Source organism: Mastomys coucha, unplaced genomic scaffold (assembly GCF_008632895.1).
Source record: "Mastomys coucha isolate ucsf_1 unplaced genomic scaffold, UCSF_Mcou_1 pScaffold16, whole genome shotgun sequence".
Classification (NCBI taxonomy): Eukaryota; Metazoa; Chordata; class Mammalia; order Rodentia; family Muridae; genus Mastomys; species Mastomys coucha.
The window spans coordinates 104,560,559-104,580,566 of NW_022196898.1; the positions used below are offsets into that span (position 1 = coordinate 104,560,559).

The 20,008-nt window shown below is 38.2% G+C and overlaps 1 protein-coding gene across 2 annotated transcripts in view; it reads left to right on the plus strand.

The window, feature by feature from the left end:
• Positions 1–20,008, plus strand: part of Negr1 (neuronal growth regulator 1) — a 746,019-nt gene that overhangs the window by 489,968 nt on the left and 236,043 nt on the right. For both annotated transcript variants that reach the window (XM_031375955.1, XM_031375956.1), the window contains exon 4: positions 10,809–10,940. In XM_031375955.1, the coding sequence (XP_031231815.1) occupies positions 10,809–10,940 (132 nt within the window). The remainder of the gene's footprint in view (positions 1–10,808; positions 10,941–20,008) is intronic.

Genomic DNA, 20,008 nt, shown 5'->3' on the forward strand with positions numbered 1-20,008 from the left:
TATTCATGATACATTAAATCTCTCTCTATCTCTGTGTCTCTCTATCTCTGTCTGTCTCTCAGTCTCTCTGTCTCTCTTTCTTTGTGTGTGTGTGTGTGTGTGTGTGTGTGTGCCTTAAACAAAGTTAATTTCTTAAGTTAAGAATGCTTCCCCAAAGAGCCACAGACTAACAAAACCCCAGTGTCAGGGATCAGAAAATGTCTTTCTGAGTGTTTGGTTAGGGTTGTTCAAGTGCCTCCTAAAACAATATAAACTGTATATGATTACCTTGGTTGCTTGTCAGGTGTTAAGGGTGGGGCCACATTGCTGAAGACATAGTTTTTAATTGATTTTAACTGGATCTGACCTGAAAACCTCCTTTCTGAAGTATAGCTTCTATAGACCCAGAAAATACTTTGTAGACTTTAAGTGGAGGAAAGCAATTTATCTGCACTATCTATGAACCATAACCAGCATAGCAAGATATTGGTTAAGACTCTGTGTAGCATATGTTGGTAACTCACCTCTGTCTAACTGGACTTATGGTCTACTTAAAAGAGGAATACAGTTCTTGGTAATGGAAACCTCACCCACTACCCAGGGCTAGTGAAGTCATGTAACTTAGAAAAGAATCTATTATACAGGCATATGGCTAAATCAACATAATTTAAACTGAGGTCTGTAGCTTTCCTTATGTGACATTTTACTCAATATTGTGAATACATGACCTAAAGTTTGTGATGTCTGTGACATTTGTCTGACATTGTGATTCACCAATATGTTCTCTCCTTATATGTCTTAGACATTAATTAATTGAGTCCTTTCCAAAGCAAGTTTTATCTAATTGTGATGGAATCCAGATTATTAATATCTCTCCAGTGTATTGTGTATTTGATGTTTATGTCAGGTCTCCTTGCTCAACTCAAAGGCTCAGTAATCTTCTTTCATTACTTTCTAGGACACTTGCTGAATTAAGTTTCAAATATGATTCAACAGTGACCATTACTTATTTTAGGTAGAATGTGAGTAGGTCCAGAGTGGATCCCTGTAATTTATCACAGTAGATGGAAAACATTTATCCTCTCATCATTGCATCCTAGAAGACATGAAATTTATTCATAGACACCATCGTGTTCAAAAAGTTCTCTTTCATTTTCTGATTTTTTTACTTAAATTCTGAATTCTTTCAATGACTTTTCTACATGTAAATATAGTGATTTTGTTGTTGTTGGTAGTGCTATAGTAAATCACATTGTCTAATTTTTTTTTCAGATAAGCCACAATCTGATATCATTTTTACTCAATGTTGTTTATTGTTAAATATTTATTCAAAGGTTTTCAGGTGTCTGTTCATGGTTGGTATCTTATGTCAATTGTTGTGATGTTGATGTAATAGTATTTTCATATAATGAATTAGAAAGTGGTCTTGTTAGCTTTCAGAAAGAATTAGAAAAGTTGAATATATATACACACCTATGTTTAATTCGAGATTTGGTTTCTTGCATCTGAAATGCATTGAATGAGCAGACTTTCTACTTTGTCTTGTTGTTTAAAGACTGTATCCATTTGATCTGAATCACCAAGTCCATCTGCATATGCTTGCTTAGTAACCATTCTCTTTTCATGAGACATCAATGTTCATTTCCATCATGGTTAGTGAGCATAATGTTCATCATTCTCACTATTCTCTGCCAGTCTGGTTAAGTTCTGTTCATTTCAATGACCTTTTAAAGGATCAACTTTCGATTTCACTCATATTCCCATTGATTGCCTATTTTAGAGTTTATTGCTTTTCTCTCTTAATTATTTTCATTATTAATCTACTTTTCTTGGACGTGTCTCTTATTTTCTCATTTCTTTTATTTGTAATTCACCACACTGATATTGGATGTTGTCCTTGTGCGGTGGAGTGTCCTTTGTCAACAACTTACATAGCTTGGGACAAACAATATGAAATTTTTCTTATTTCTGCATCTTAATAAAAAAAAAAGACACCAGTTTTCTTTTTTTCTCAACTTTGAGGAATGCCTCCCAATGATTATATAATCCAGCACTTATTAAGGAACATATGTTACCTGTTGATTTTTGTATCTTTTTTCTGTGTAGGTTCAATCCTACTTGTGAGAATTCCTTCCTTGCGAGATATAAACCATTACCTATTTCCTCCTAAAGGTCTAAATAATAACCAAAAGTAAGTTGCTACATGGATGACGCCCTCCCTATACCTTCATAGATGGGGTCCCTCCTTTAAACATCTCACCTTATGTAGCCAAGTGCAAACAGTAGATTCATCCTTCTCTTCCTTAAAGAGATATCAGCATCACCAAGCCTCACAATGGGTTCTGGCAAATAGGCACTGCAGACCTGATGACCACGTTGGACAGTAGAACTTCAATGTGGCTCATGCTGCCTGAATTCACCACTCTGCTCTCAGCAACAAAGTGAGGTTTCCTCAGAGCACAGCTTGCCTCCAGGCAGGCAGCTGTGTGTGCCTCAGGAATCCTAACCCAGTACTTTCTGTTGTTCAAAGTATGAAAGACTTGGTTTTTAGGTTTTGATGGTTAATGGAGTGGTAAATAGTAAAATGATACTTGTGGGGGTGGAATTCTAGAAGCAGAATTTTAAAATTTGATATTTAAATATATTGCAGCACTCTATTCCTTTCAAGGGTATGATTCTTCTCCCAGCTAGAATGAAAATTATTTTTGCAGAATATAAGTACTTCTAGCCTGTGATTTCTGCTTATAGCTTCAAACTTACCCCTGCCTACTCTCATGAAACTGATTTTCAGACTTAATCCAATTTCTAGCGTCTTGCTTAGGATATTTTTTCTCACAATGATTACAAATAGCACCCTGCATTTATGCCACATGTAGCACTTGCTAGATGTTATTAAAATTACCTGTTTATTCTTTTGTTTCCACAATGAACTGTTCACTTTTGGAAGTAGAAAGGGTTTGTTGACTGATCTGATGGGGTACAATCTCTGTCTCCTAAACAAACACATGATGGAAGTGTGCATAGCAGGTGACAATCAGGAAAGAAAGAAATGACTGTGGGCTGAGCTTTCCCTTACTGCTACCTGGTGGACTATGAAAATGTCAAAGAAGACTGGGAAATTGAGCTTTTTATTTACTGGTTGTTTTATTTGCTTCTGAACCCTGTTAGAATAATCTTAGGAGGTGACTTCTATAATTTCATCTTTCCTAATACCCCTTCTCTTATCACACCTTCAGATTCCATTATCTCTGTGCTCTAAGAACACATCCCAGAATTGCATTAGCTGATATATTTTTAGTACATTCTCATAAAGGAATGTTCTCTTTGAATTCATTTTTTTTTCCTGGAAATTACTTGTATTATTCAGAAGGATTAATAACCTCAGCAACTTCATAAATTATACCATGAGAACTTTCTATCTGCTACTGTCTTTGAAAATTATATAGACAATACAATATGTGTGCCGAGGCCGAGCCACGAAGTATAGTGAACCCTGTGGCCACCAATGGTTTCAGTGCCTTTATCCCTGAAAGCACCGGCTGACTTTAGTTGAGTGTGTGGAATTAGTTCTAGGTTGTCACTATGTACCAAATTGCCAGAGACTTAGTGGGGCCCAAGAACAAATGCATCCTCTTGTACTATGCAGGTTAGAAGTTAAGTACTGAATTCTATAGGTAAAAACAAGGTATCAACATGTCTGTTCTCATGTAGGCACTCTGGTGGAAAATCAGGACCTAGCCAGTGGCTTAGGGACTTGAAAAACCTACCATAACATGGCACATGCCTTACCTTACCATTGATGAAGTCAGAAGTGGTTAGTAGAGGCCTGGTCATGGTCTCTCTTTATGACCACAACCCTCCAAAATCTGCTCATTTGTTAGCGTTCTTAGCACAGTGCCATGGGCAAGTCCACGTTTACTTCTGAACTGATTACCCCAGTGACCAGGATGAACTGTTCTTTGAAGAAGACATGGCTTTGATTAACACACAAACACACACACGCACACACACATGCACACACAGCTTATGGCAGAGGCAGAATTGACAGCTGGATAAACTTACTGATGTTAACCCAGTAGGTGTGCATTAACATGCTGCAGCAGTCACAGGAGTTTAATGTGAGATTCAAAAGCCTTTTTCAGAGGTCAATACCCATTTAAATTACACGTTATTGTTCCAAAAACCAGGGTTATATACACATACCTTAATCTAGGTCTTACCACAGGCCATTCTGCTGCCTGCTTTTAAATTTAGGCACTGAGCCACCTATGAATCCAACCTTAATTTTAGGAGTTGCTTTTTGATTCCACATATGGAACTGACTTCATTGGCAAAATACTTAACCACTTAGCTGTTACTGCCTTGTTCTATGGAGAGGGTCCACTCTGTCAGTGGAGTACTGAATCTAGGACATTCCACAGATGTCAAACTCTATAAGTGCCCACGTCTCTTTATTTAAAGTAGCTTTGTGCTTGAATATAACTGGATCACTTCTTATGCTTTACCATTTAAACTGCTTACAATCCCTAACACAGTATAAATGACCCATGAATAGTTAGGTTGTACTGTTTAGGGAACAATGATAAGAAAATCAGTTTGTAGATGTTTAGTACAGAAACTTAAAAAAAATTCCAGTTCCTGGATGATTAAATGCATGAATTCAGAATCCATAGGTACAGAGGGTCAAAACCATGAGGGCTTCCCATTAGTTAATTGAAGTCTCACTAAGGAATTAACTCACAGAGAGGCATTTAACAACATATCTTGGACAAAATAATGACAGAACAATAAATGCTATCTTTTTACTTTATTTTTATTTAATTGTTAATCACAATATTTTCTAATAATGATGGAAAGCTTAACTGCTCAGGCACTTATATCATTGTTTTCCCATGAAAATATTGTCAACAACTATAGCCATAATATAAGATATGGGATGTAAGACAGCCTTTTATTTCATAGACCATCAGTGCAATAGAAATATGCATAGAATTGCTAAGAATTAAGTAAGTGGTGGTGAACATTTCTATGCCACTTGGGGTCAGAATGACCCTTGTTTAGTTATGTTTGTTTATGCTGTTTTTGCTTTTTAGAGATGCCATGTGAGCTGAGAGACTTGTCAGTAAATCATATAAGGCTCCTTTTAGTAGCTTGCTTGTCTCTTCAGGGAACTGGAGTTTGGAGTTTCCTAGTCACGTGGGTGACTAGGAAAGGAAAAGCTCAGGGTGTTAGCAGAGAAAGGCAGACTGCAAGAAGGTTGGCCATAAACATTCACTGCAGTCTGGTAGTCTTCATTTTCTTTTAATCTTTGAAAATTTAATGTGATGTATTTTGATCATATTTCAGCTTCTAATTCCTCCCAGATCCATCTTCCCTTCTCTATGCACCCAATTTTGTATCCACTAGGTATTTTTGTTGTTTTGTTTGGCTTGGTTCTTAAACCCATCAAGACCAGTGTGTGCTGCCCATATAGTCTTGGATATTGGACAATCCACTGGAGGTCTATTCACCAGCAGTCACAACTACTAAGGAAAACTGACTTCCCCATCCCAGCAGCTATCATCTGCTGAGAAGTAGTTGCTGTCAATAGTTCCTCAGCTAGAGATGAGATTGTGTGCATACTGGACTTTTATGCTTGAATTCTGTCTAGTTTGAGCTTCTGTAGGATTTGTGCTACAAGTTCTTATGTGCAACAACCATTCTTGTGTCCAGAAAACATCATTTCCTTATAGTCAGCCACTGGCTCTGGCTCTTATAATCTTTCCTGTCCTCCCGTGCAATGATCTCTGAGCCTTGAGGGATGGGAGTATGATATAGATACCTTATTTAGGGCTGACTATTCTGCAATATTACATTCTCTACACCTTGAGCATACCATCAACTGTAAAGCTTCTACAGTGAAGGTTGACAGATACATTTATATGGGTGTAATCTGATTAGTTCTTAGGAGTTGTTTTAAAACTATGTCCCTTTAGCAGAAAACTAAAATTACTTTTCCCTGAGAACATATGATCTGTGTAGTCATAAGTTCTTGGTGCCTGTGATGATTTCCATCTTGTAAAGCAGTACTTAACTCGAATCAGAACTGGTTAGTTACTCTACGGTGTTCATCGCACTCTTGCAACAGTGGGTATATCTTGCTGGTCTGGTCTCTACTGCAGCTCGCAGAGCTTACAACTATGTAGGAACAATTACTTCTTTTCTAGTAGCATACCTAGTACCTTCCAGCACTAGGAAACCTAGACAGTAGGGATGAAGCTTCCAAGTTAGTACCAGCTTGGTTTTCTGTGTGCTATGGCTTGAATATATAATGCTTTCAGCAATGGGATATTACCATGTAATTCTGGAAGTAAGTTAAGAGTGATGGCAATAGCCTGAAATGTTTAATGATCTATAGGACCTCACTTGCCAACAACTTCAAAAGAGGTAGCCAATTCCTGGCATTGGACTTGTTACTGGTTAGCCTGTGATGTCCAGTGAACACTCTTGCCTTGCTACATCTTTTACCACTCTTATCAGAAACACAACTCTTCAAGGCTTTCTTTGGGTGCTGTTTTTATACTAGAGACTTTTCAGACAATTTTGTGTGTGTGTGTGTGTGTGTATAAACCCATAAACACATGTACAAGAAATAGTGAAATCTGCACTGTCTCTGAGAAGTAACTCCAATAAAGGTTAAGCTTGCAATCCTATTTTAACAGATGATGGGCAAGATATGTATGTTTACTAAACTGCTGAGGTGATAGGAGAACAGGGCTGGCCATTGTTGTTATATTTCCTGCTCAGCTTCCTAATTCTCACATCTATTAAAGACCATGATAAGGCAGAAATGACTCTTTGAATAAGTAACCCATAAGTGTAGAAAGAATCTCCAAACAAAACTCTCTTGCAGACCCAAGTCTGTGCATTATAAGAGCTAATATATATTTTATACTCATTGTGTGTTATGCAATAATGTGAGTGATTTATTTGTATAAGTTATTCCTATGGATGACCTGACAAGGCAAACTCTGTCACTGTCCCTCTACATTGCTGTGGATTAACAAATAAAAATTCAGAGAGAGGTTATATAGCTCAGGGTTGATAGATCTGAAATGTTGACCCAGCAAATCCACCTCATCCCTGACTACATAGCATGAGTCAACGCCTATAAGAGATGGTTCATGATCTCAAATATGAACTTAGATAACAAGCTATTGGTAAATGACCATTCCTACATATGAAAGTGAACCATTGTAGGAATATTTTACAAGTTCATGGGATAGTGCCATCAAGTTCTAGTGTCTGTGAAACTCTGACAGTACATTTTTCTACAAGGAACCCTGGAAAAGTGTGATAACTTTTCCTGGGTAAAGATTTTGGAATCTCACTGAAGAATAGTAGTTAATTACTATTATACCACAATATCAAAAATGCATTTAGAGAACTAAGACTGAGTCAGGGGCTCCTAGAACAGGCCTGAAATTCCTTAGGGATAAAGCTGGCAGAACACAGGTCATGAGCCACAATGTGGATGCTGGGAACTCAACCTGATTACTATGTAAGAACAGCCAGTTTTCTTATTTATTTATTTATTCATTCATTCAATCAATCAAGCAATCATTCTTGAGAAAAATATGGCTCTATTTGAAAGAGATTATGTGCAAATGAAAACTGTTTATCTTGTAGTCCTTATAAGTTCTTATCTTTATTCTGCAGTGTAGTATTTAATATTTTGATAGCCTTTGTGATCTTATAAAGGATTGACAGTAGCTTTATAGTATTTTCTATCAACTGGTCACTTTCTGTCATGTCAGGGTGTCAATCAACATGACAACTCTTTCTAAGATTGCTTTCCTTCTTGGTGACTATGAAAGTGAAGTGAAGACTTCTTCCAGTGCGGACTTTTAGTGCATGAGACTTCATTTTCATTAAGTGAACACACGATTACTCATTCAGTAAATGCTTACTAAGTATGTGCCATGTGAGGATGACATGACAGGACACAATGACACAGTAGGAGCTTCACTGTTAGCAGGAGAGGCACTGTGACCAGGAGGCTGCTGTTTATACTGTTCTTGCATCACTGTTGACATTGTCACTCACTGGGCGATAAAGCTCATCACATTGTGAATATCTGTTGGAGTCATTTTAGGACTAAGTAGACCCCTGTCTTGTTTGGGGTTATTGTCTTTGTTTTTTCTTTCTGTGTCCATTAAGCCTTGTCCTTATCTTCAACTTTGGGATGGGTTAAGATGAATTGTAATGATGGACTAAATGTTCAATTGAATGTTTCTACCTTGACAAACATGGCTCTTAATTTTCCAATCTGGAATTCAGTTCTGGAAACAGAACTGAACAAAGCAAAGCAAAACAGAACAGAGCAAAGGTGAGTTCAGAATGGGCATCTTACCCACATAAGACAAATTCCCTGTGCCTATCTTTTATGGCAAGGAATGTAGATGCCATATCAGACCAAAAGTTCCAATAGTCAGGCAGGAAAAGCTATGTAGTGTTTTACTCCTGCTAGGTACCTTTATCGGAGTCATGTGACTAATAACTGACTATAGCATCTACCTCCTTTATTGGGGGAGTCATATGACTGAATGCTGACTGTAATATCATATAACTCACTCTATGTTAACTCAGACCTCATTCTTAGGTAGGGTGAAGAAAGATCCCCAAGTGACTCTGCAGACTGTAGCATCCAAACCCATAACAGACACACACACTCAGTAGGTATGAAAGGCATCTCTGGTGCTGGCTAATTCTATGGTGACATTTCTGCACATGGCATACTGCATTTTTTTTCTCAGAGTTTGCAACAAATTTTTCCGAACCCATTGCTTCTCCCATTGCACTACATTTATTGATTCTATTATGTATCTTTAAAAAAACTATGTTATTGTCTCCTTCCATGAGAAGTTACATATAGATGATGGTTGATAGTGAAGAAAGAGACATTTTTCTAACTGATACAGCCACTGATATATGCACATGCACCTATAAATAAACCCCCACACCACCCATACCTGTATCAAGAACCCTAATGAAATTCACCAGGTCACATGAAAACAGAAGAGAGTATACCTTGGGAAAGGAAGGAGATGAATAGGGATGGAAGAGGGGTAAGAAAGGAGAACAGGGACAAATATGATTGAAATATATTAAGTACATGTAGAAAAGTATGTGGATGAAACTCATTGCTGTGTATAATTAATATATGCTAATAAAACCATTAAAATCAACATCAAAGGTCTGCTGTATTTATTCCTAACATTCAATGCTTAAAGGCTAATAATGTTTTTATTCTTGCTATGGTTAAGCGGTAAGAACTAAAGAGCATGTGTGTATAGCCTTCATGTTTAATTTCTTTGTTAATGATTGCATGACTCGACCATTCAGATAGGTTGCAGTATGTGCCTGGTATGGATGAGCATTTGTCTTCCAAGTTTCATTTGTTTTCACAGAGTAAGTCTTTGAAACTGGAGTTGAGGACAAGTCAGTAAGAGAGCCACAGGAAAGAGAACTGTGTCCCTGCATAGAGTGGGTGACAGGGACCTTGTCACCAATGTTCACCAATTTAGATTGTGAAGTTAACTCTTATTTTGTAATCTTACTCCTTCAAACAGTTTGTCAGTCAACTATTATCTCAAGAGGCTTAACTCTTTCCATCTACAAATGGAGAGGAACCTGGTAAATAGCAAATGAGGTGTATATACTCTAAACAGTTATGTCTTTTATTGGCAAAGTCATGGTCATTCTGAGGGCAAACTGTGATGGAAAATACTGTCCTAGACAAAACCCACAGGGGGTATAGTAATTGACATGCATTCTAGATTTGAAAGGCTGTAACTGAATTTCCTTAGATTTATTGAAAGTGAATCCCATTAACTTTCTAACTTCTGGGTCATTGTATTTCTGGAAGGATGACAGCAGGAAGACAGAGGAAGCCTTGACTTTGGGAAATGCTGGTTAGTGGGAGAATTCCTTGATTCCCAACCCCTTCTTTTGGCACTGAAATGTGAATGCATTTCACAGTCATCTAAAGGACAGGGAGGGAGGACATCACTCAAAGTACCACAACTTCTCTGTAGAAACTCTGTCAGGACCCCAGCTGCCCAATGACTCTGCTTTTGTTTGAGTACAGATCCTATTACTGAAGAAAGGAGTCTTGATTTCCAATCTCATTAACTTGGGGATATTTTTCCATCTGTGATTATGACTTTATATTGTTAATCTACTGTTATTTTTAGTCAAACAGAATGTTTTCACTGGAATAATAAAAAAATAAAGATAATTTGGTTTGTTTGTATAACCACTTAACTCTTACTTGAGAATCTTTAAGCTTCTTCCCTGAGATTCACTGGGTGATTTGCATATAGCATTTACAGTGTGGCTTGCATGGGAGCTTTGGCAGTTTTAGATAGGGGCTTCTGGTGCTAGTTTTATAGATATGTGTACTTTCATCAAGCCATCTGGCTGGAAGTCATGAGCAGGGGGAGGTTCCCCAGAGAAAGTGAAGTTTAGTTAGGTGAAATGTCCAGTTGGTATTTTACACTGTATAAAAGTTAGTACACACCAAACAACACTGGTGAATTCCGTTGACATTGTGAGGATGTGGTTCAGGGTGGTTGGTTCTATCTGAAGGGCTTTGAAACCAGAACGGATTAAGGAAAACACACGGGCATTCTGCTCTAGGGCCCCTTTTTTCTCCATTTTCTGTTGTGTATGGAATTGTCTGGATAGTGATATCTGGTACAAACCACTAAGGTTGTTGTTTTCCTTGAATGAAGCCTCTAACAGCAACAATTAAATGTGTTGTCTATTTTCTGTTATTGTTGTTATAGCAAAACCATTTGAAAATGGACAATATTTGGACATTTATGGAATTACAAGGGACCAGGCTGGGGAGTATGAATGCAGCGCAGAGAACGATGTGTCGTTCCCAGACGTGAAGAAAGTGAGAGTGGTCGTGAACTGTAAGTCTCTTTCTTTTATCATCATAACTATTGAGAAATGTCTGAAATTGCTGTGGCTGCTTTATTAGGTTGTACATAAACACACACACACACATACACACACACACTTATGTGTGTTCCATGGCCTTAGCAGATCCTAGTGATGGTTTGATGATGTACAGACTGAAATCTTCCAGTATCATCTTCATGCCCAGCACTCCCAGAGGAATCACACTTGTCTCTAAAGCACTGTGACACTGACTTAGGTCTCACTTGTTGGACACCAGCAGGCTCCAATGTGCAGCACTTGATCAGACCTGGTAGACACAAGTAGGGAGCAATTCACTGAAAGATGAGAAGATAAGACTTATTAAGTTGGATGATTGAATTTCTAGCTTGGAGATGCTGGAAAAATTAAGACCTCATTTCTCCATAAACACTATCATCATGAAGTTAATATGAGCTAGATACAATGCCACCCACAGCATGACACCACACCCTTTTTAATATGAAAAAAAAAAAATACAACTGCTTGGAGTATCCCACTGCAAATATCCTTGACCTGTGCATAAAGTTGTCTTTCTTTCAAAATTGTTTCCATTATTTGATTTTTTAAAGAACTTAGGAATAAGAGTATCTTACCCAAAATATATACAAGCTATATCTTTTATCTGTTTTTATTGCTTTTATATACTTTTTTACATATGACCTTTGATGTTAATGTGTAGTATTGATAACCAGATAACATGGAGCTGTTATAAATATATCTGCCAATCAGCAGCTATTTCATGTGAACATGAGTCTTCCAGTCTCATGAGGCAACTGTTTTTCTTTTTAATTTTTATATTAACCATTCCATTTGTTTACATCTCAAATGACATCCCCCTTCCCGATTTTCCCACCATAACCGACCCATTACACCCTCTCTCCCTCCCCTGTGAGGGTTCTCCCCTACCCATCCACTCCTACCCTACCTCTCCAGTATCCCCCTAAGCTGGAGTGTCAAACCTCCACAAGACTAATGGCCTCTCATCTCATTGATGTTAGACAAGGCCATCCTCTGCTACATGTGTATCTAGAGCCATGGATCTCTCCCTGTACACTCCTTGGTTGGTGATCTAGTCCCTGGGTGGACTGTGTGGCCCAGTCAGCTGACATTTTTCCTATGGGATTGCATCCCACCTCTATTCCTTCAGTCCTCTGCCAGCTTCCCCACCAGGGTCTCCAGCTCAGTCTGATAATTGGCTCCAAGCATCAGCATCTGCATTGGTCAGGTGACAGAAACACCAGGTTTCTGTCAGCAAGTGGTGAGGCAACTGTTAACTCTCTGAACACTCCAGGCATTGCACTGTCTGTCAGAGAAGATCACTGTCATCATCTAAACTTTGTCAGCTGCTGATCTACACACTTTGGGGTGAAATTTCTCAATAAGACTGAGCAAGTAAACATCATACCTGACCAGGAGGCAGTTTCTGACAGAAATTTTCAGAGTTCAGAGGAAAAGAAGGCAGAGCCACCCAATAAGGCCTTGAGGAGCTCAAAGCTTCCAAGGCTGTGTCATCCAGACTGAAGCAGAATCCCAAGGCTGTTGCCTCAGAGGTCAGATTTTGACAAGTTCCTAGATTCTTGACACTTTTATTGCAGAAGATTTCTATTGACTTTAAGGACTTTTGCTGCAGAGGGTTGCTGGCTAATCCCTCTGGAATTTAGGAATGGAAGGTACAAACTGAGAGAGAGAGAGAGAGAGAGAGAGAGAGAGAGAGAGAGAGAGAGAGAGAGGGATCCTGGTCATTGTATTATGTGTATTTGCTCTAACTGATTTGATTTGTATATGGTTGGGAGGGGAGAAACAAGAAACAAGAAATAAGAAATGAAATATAATCAAAGCTGTTAAAGAATAAACACTGAGCCCTCAATGTATCTACTCCCAGGCCCACTATGTCTTTAAATAGGTGCATCTGATGGGAGCATGAAACTTCCAGTGGCTCTGTGAAATTGTGGCATTGGGAAGAGGATCCTTGGGCTAATACCAAGGTAGCTGGGTCACAGCTTTTGTAATTTTAGCTTTTGAGGAGCACCACACTGATTTTTACCTTTCCTATATCTTCCCTGTATTTGTAGTATTCTGACGTTTAGCTTTCTCTAAATCATAGTTTCAGGTGCTCAAATGTTTACAAATGTCCCACAAACAGTGTGCTTCACATTGATTTTGTTGAATTTCATTATTTTTCACTGAGTAGTGTTTGAAGTGCAGGTGTGCAAGGGCTAGTATGTGCATTGTGTCTCTTGGTTGTGATAAAGTTTCAAAGTAGTAATCTTGTGAAATTATCACATCAATTGCCAAAAACTAAGAGCCACCTGTGGATTTTACTGAGCTGACTTCACAAAGGAGTGGAGTCAAAGTCCTCCAAACAAACCCTAGTTCACAAAACTCAGCAGAGCTATGTGAAGGGCACAGACTCTCGTGTTCATGATAAGATCCAGATGCTCTGGAGAAGCATGTGGGTGATTATTCACACAGCTTGGCTGTGCATGAGGAGTCCTGTATACCCACATTAAACACACACACATGTACACACATACAATAACACATGCACTAAACACCATAGGGGAGTCAGGGAGAATGGAGGCACCATTAAACCAGAGTGTAGCTGATGCATTTGTATTTGGACAGATTTGTTTTCCTATTGGGATTTGTGTTCCATTCTCACTGGCAGCTTGGTAGGTACCAGACTCAGGATTTTAAAGTAGATGACTGACTGAATTTCAGAAAGCCCACCGGTTGACCAGAAGGGGAAGAGCAGGAACAGAACTAGATCCAGCCAGAAGAGAAAAGAGAATGTGGAAAACCAGAAGAATGGACTTATGATTTAGAGAGAGGCTGAGACTGATCATATAATGAATGTCAGTGAAAAATAGCCACATCCCAGAACTCAGTGTGCAGAAGCCCAGAACACTACTGTTCACTTACAATGCTGGTATCTCAGTGGCAGGGACAGAAATGACCAAATCTCTGGACTTGGAAATGTGGGTCCTTATAATCAGGTAGAGTCCATGGAATTTTATTAAGATTGAACACTATCAGATAAAATGTCTTCCTAGTACCATCTGGCCTCTGACACCCTATGGAAACTTGACTTTTCCTCTCTTGAGTTTCAAATTCCATCTCTGTAAACTCAAGGTTATTTTTGGTGACTTCCCAAAAATATCAACCTAACGCACCATAACAAGGTATAAGACCGGGCACAAAACAAATAGTAAAGACATTTTTTTGGGTGTGCAGGGAATCAAGCTTTTATCCAATATATCAAAGGTGCATATATGTGTTTTATATGTGAGTTTAATAATTAAACTATGTTTTACATAGGCAAAATTGATATCAATAAAATATATACCTATAAAATTATATGCATGTTTTATAAATAAGGGTTTGGTTACCTGAGCAAAGTAAGGTCTTTATAGACAGGCGTCTCCTGTTCTTTAAAGTTATTGCATCCCTCACTTTGTGCAACATAGGATCCACAAAGACCCTGAACACAGTTCCTGAGTGACCAAATCATTAGATTAGATCCTCTCAGTTTAATCACTCTATCAGGCAAAAGAGAAGAATCATCAGGTTTTACTAGCACCTTTTGCAGATGGCATACATTTTCCTGTTCTTATTATTCTTCCCTCACAATTTACATTCTGACCAGTTTCTGCTTCCTCCTCTCCTCCCTTCTCCCCTACCTCTCCTCTCCCCCAGATCCACTGTTCTTCCATTTCACTTCAGAAAAGAATAGACCTCCCAAAAATATCAACCTAACATACCATAACAAGGTATAAGACCGGGCACAAAGCCTCATATCAAGGCTGGAGTAGGCAACCCATTAGGAGGTCCCAAGATCAGGCAAAAGAGACAGAGACACGCAACACTCCCACTGATAAGAGTCCTATAAGAGCACCAAGTACTTCTGATACCATCTTTATATCAAGATTTTCAAGTAGATTCAATAAAGATAGTCCAATATTCAAAAAAGATAGTGCCTTTTTTCAGAGGGAAGGGACACTAATTCCATTTCATAAAGGTACGATAACTGAAGTATAAAGAGTTTAAAACATTTAACACCCTTCCTGATCTTCAAGGACAAAATATACATGAGTAAAGACATATATTAATTAGCTGTAAAAATACAAAATACAAACAAATTAAGGTGAAAAGACATCTATATGACTTAGATTTTTGGTTTTTCGAGACAGGGTTTCTCTATATAGCCCTGGCTGTCCTGGAACTCATTCTGTAGACCAGGCTGGCCTCGAACTTAGAAATCTGCCTGCCTCTGCCTCCCAAGTGCTGGGATTAAAGGTGTGTGCCGCCACCGCCCAGCATGACTTAGATTTTGACAATGATAAATTCACACATTGACCATTGCACTCAATATTAGAATGATTTAGCTCACAATTTTCAGTAAATGGAATTGAATGATTCTTCCTATGACCAAACAAATAGTAAAGACATTTTTTTGGGTGTAAAGGGAACCAAGCTTTTATCCAATATATCAAAGGTGCATATTTGTGCAGAATTTTGCATCTGATACATATTCATTTATGCAAATGTGCACTTTATCTTCCAATATAACTATCTTCAGACATGTGGACTAGAATGTTCCAATTAGGTTGACTTAGTACAGTTGCTCCAAAGCCAGAAGCAAGAGGCCACAAGAGAAAGGCAGCAGAAGCTCTAAGAGTGCTCTTGGGCTAGTCATAAAGTTCTCCCCAAAATCTTGGGCAGTTTATTCAGAGATGTCAGACTTATATCTGGAAGAAATTGCAACTGTCAACCTTGATACAGACAGGACTCAGCATTCAGAGGTTGAATGGAGCAAGGAGACCACAGGTACCTGCAGTGGGACACTGAGGATTATCTGAATCACTGTTCAACCTCTATAATATTCCCTATTCATTTATTCCAGATGAGGCCTCAGGCTGAGACCCAGTCTTCAAGAAGTTAATTATATAAAATTAGGGGATATACAGTTATAATTCAGTGCAGCAAGTCTGAAGCTACAGTAATCCTAAGGTGCTATACACAGCTATTGTCAACATAGTACACAGCCTTAGAGTATCTAAGGAGCCGTGATGCCAAAGGGCCAAACTGAGCTTGACATTTTAAAAAATTACTATTATTATTATTGTTATTATTATTATTATCATTATTATAAGCAAAATGGAGAATCCATACATGAAAGCAGCAATAGCAGGATGTGCTTAACCTCACAGGAGGCAGAGGACAGGAAGTACCCATTCAGTCAGGCTTCAGTGGTCTAGCTTAGTGAAGAAGGAAGTCAACAGTAAGAAGAAAGGATGGGTACCTCAAGGAAGAGTACCTTAGAAGAGAAGATGGACTCCTCTGAGAACCATGAAACCTCAGAGGAGACACAGCTGGGAGCTTGTGAATTCAGTGGGGATGCTTAGATCCAATGCCCAGTGATCAAAGAAAGAATAACTTGGGGTGATTAACTATTCAGAGAAACATCTGCATATTAAGTAAGTATATTTACATATTCATATTTCCTACATCTGCAGAGAAGACTTAGGAGATTTCTGGTTTTCTCATTGCAAGGGTAAGGCAGAAGAAAATTGTAATACCAAGAGCAAAGCATGGGGCTCTGAGTAGCTACAGGTCTGAAGCAAACTGCAGAAACCTTGTCAGTGAATGCTAGAGATGGGTTGCTAATCACAGGGCACGGTTTTTCACAACAAATCTCCCCAAGACAAAGTATGTAAAAGAACTTAGAGCTGTACTTTCCCTTTACTCCTTATGGAGTTCATAGTGTGAGAGGGCCAAGGTTAGGGTTATATGCATAAGCCTGAGATGCAACTGAGTTAAATGTTTGTTCCTTTGTTTTACACACTCAACATCACTTTCATTAACAATGAACATGAGGAAACTTTTTCAAAACACAAGTCCGGGACTCAAATATATTCTCCCAAACTATTAAATGAATTTGAAAGGGGCTTTTGTGTTACAGGTCTGTAAAAATCAGAAAGTCCCTGTAATAAAGAAATATTCATTCTTTTACTATTTTCTTCCTTTTTCTAAAAGTGAAAAATGAAGCCATTTTATTGCTTCAGCACAAAAACAAAACTTTTCCTTGATAAGGATTTATGTGTATTCATTTTCATTTGTAGTTCTTTCTTTCTTGATATCTGAAATTTCAGAAAAATAATATATGTTATGAGTGTACCAGAGCCAGAACAAACACTAGCGTAAAAAAAATAAATAAAAAATAAACAATTTCAAAGAGAAGGAAAGTGCTCAAGGTTGAAAATTATTCCATGCTAAATTGAAGCATTAAAGTTAGGAAAGAAATAACAACAGCAACATGTCTCTGAGGCCTTATCATTTAGATGTATGATTTCCTGTTCTGGTGAGCTGCCAGAGGGCCAGATTCTGAAAACTACCAAGTTACTTCACCATGTATTCTTGAAATGACCTAGAAGCTTCAGACTTTACGTAAGCTAATATAAATCTGCTGTTTATAAATCTGAACTTATTTAAATCCAGCTGCTCAGCAGGTTTCCTCCAAAAGCATGTATCTCATGGAATATAATTCAAAGAACTGAAATTTTTAACTCAATCTTTGAGAGTCATTTGTAGACTAACTAGAATAATAGCATTAGTCTTGAGTGTTTACCATATTGATGCAATTAAACATTGTAACACTTTCTGATATGCATGTGTCTGATAGTGTGTGAGTGTTTGTGAAGGAATGGATGCATGCCCACTGAAAGAGTGTGTGGCAGTAATGTCAGTGTGCACAAAGGTTTAGAAAGAAAATCATAACAAAGAGACCAGACTGTCAGAAGCATCTTTTGTGCACATAAGCTCCTTCTCTGATTATTTGGACATTTGTTCATTCTCATTCATGCTCTCCCATCATTAGCAAATTACACTCTTTTCTGATTGCCTCTTAATTTTTTTCTCTCTTTACTTTTCTCTCATTTTTTCCACAGGTGAAAAAAAATGCTAAGCTACCTTGGGAAATAACTTTTGCAATGAGGCATAGCCATATATTTAATATACATCATTTTAATCACTAAATTATTGACTTTATTATATCTACTATAAATGGGCACATTAACTGCTTTTTGAATATTGTCTAAGTCACAGTAAAATTTTAAGTTTGGGGATTACAGGATAAAGACATTAAGACCCAGCAGAATATAAAACAACTGAGTTATATTTTTATCTTATTATTTTAACTGATTGTACAACTTTGGACAAAATATTAAAGCATGCTAGTCTGACTTCATCCTTCATTAAAAAGCAATGGAGCCATTTTGTGATGTTGGTAACACCAGAGATTCTGATATCTTCCTTTGGTATGTACTACTGCATCTCTGGAAGTATAGAAGGGAGCCCTGCAGGTAACAAGATGAAGCCTTAAGACCACTAGACCACTGTGGTCTTCATGGCAATTTTGGTTTTGGTGTTGTTGTTTGCTTGTTTGTTTGTTTGTTCATTTTGCTTCGTTACTTCACAGAGAAAGCCTGGTAATTCTCTTCTTTAGTGTACTGTCAGCAACCTTAAGCAGCCCATGTGTTCTCTGGTGCTAACTCATACAAACAGCAAGAGAAACAAAGGAGAAATAGAGTTCAGAGTAATACGACTAGGACAGCTGTTAGTACAGTGAAGAATGGTGTGACGAATACAGAATTTAGAGTCACATGAACAGAGGCTAAACCCTACTCTGTCCCTTCCTAACTCCAGAGTACTCAGGAAACCAGTGTTTCTTTCAGGGGCTCAGTCTTCTTTTATAAGATCTTGGAGGTAGTTGGCCCCTCTAAGAGACTTCTCAAGGATTTAGTTGCAAAATATATAAAAACCATAGAGTCACTATCTCACAGCTGAATATGAAGACCCCTGTAACCCGCTTGAGTTCTGGGCAGTGAGGCACAGGGGTCTGCACACACAGGATCTGTGGCAGGTCACCCTAGTTTTCCATCCACATCCTTCCATTTGCCGTTATGGAACCAAATAAATTTATGAATCCTGTGAAAATGTATTTAACTGTGATGTGGGGATTGTGAGGATTAATTAACTGAGTTCATACACAAAACAAAACAACTGGTTGTTAACACCAGTTACATTGACTGTTCACCAGTTAGTGAAATAAAAGTACATATGTAAAAAGGTACATTACTGGAAACCAGCTAAGTTCCTCCATCCAATGAATGGATACAGTTGAACCTTGACAGCTTTAGAAAGCAGATCATATGTGTGTGTCACAGGGGGATTTGGAACTGAACCTTAAAAGCCTGATTTTAGGGCTATGGTTATCTTCATTGTAACTCACTGCCTCCAAGGAAATTGAAAAACGAACCTAATTAATTCTTACAAATTGCTAACTCCTCTGTGTTTGTGAAGACGAAGGTTGAAGGAAAGAAGAGAGGACTGTGGAGTGAGAGGAGGAATTGAATCATCCAAATGGGTGCAGGTGCTGCCAGAATGGCTGACTCTGGAATAAAAAATGTGGAAAGAGAGAAAATGAGGATTTTCTGTGGATAAAGAAAACAATCACAATAAATAATCCTCTGGAATCACACAGCACTCAAAACAGCTTTGTTCACATATCTCCCGAAATGAGAGCCTTTGTGTAATGGTGAGCATGACAGAACGAACCTCAGCACCCTGTGGTCTGCTGCCACTGCACAATGAGTTTAACAGCAGTGCACAAAAATTAAAATAAAATGAAAACCTCAGAAAAAAATGCCTACTGAGTCAGGAGCATAAAACAGTTGTGGATTTCATAGGTAGAATGAAAGATGACAATTCTACCTAACATGTTTAGAGTGGGTTGTTTTAAATGTGTTGATTTGTGCCAATGGCCGTAAGGCATGGTTTACTTAGAAGTAGTTTGGTGGCAATTGTAAAACAGAATAGAGTCTGTTTGCCTTCAAGTATTGCAAAGTTAGGGATACTATTTTGGATACAATTTCTAAGTCATTAAGTAATACAACAGGGACATCTGGGTTGTCTCCAGGTTCTGGCTATTATAAATAAGGCTGCTAAGAACATGGTGGAGCATGTGTCCTTGTTACATGTT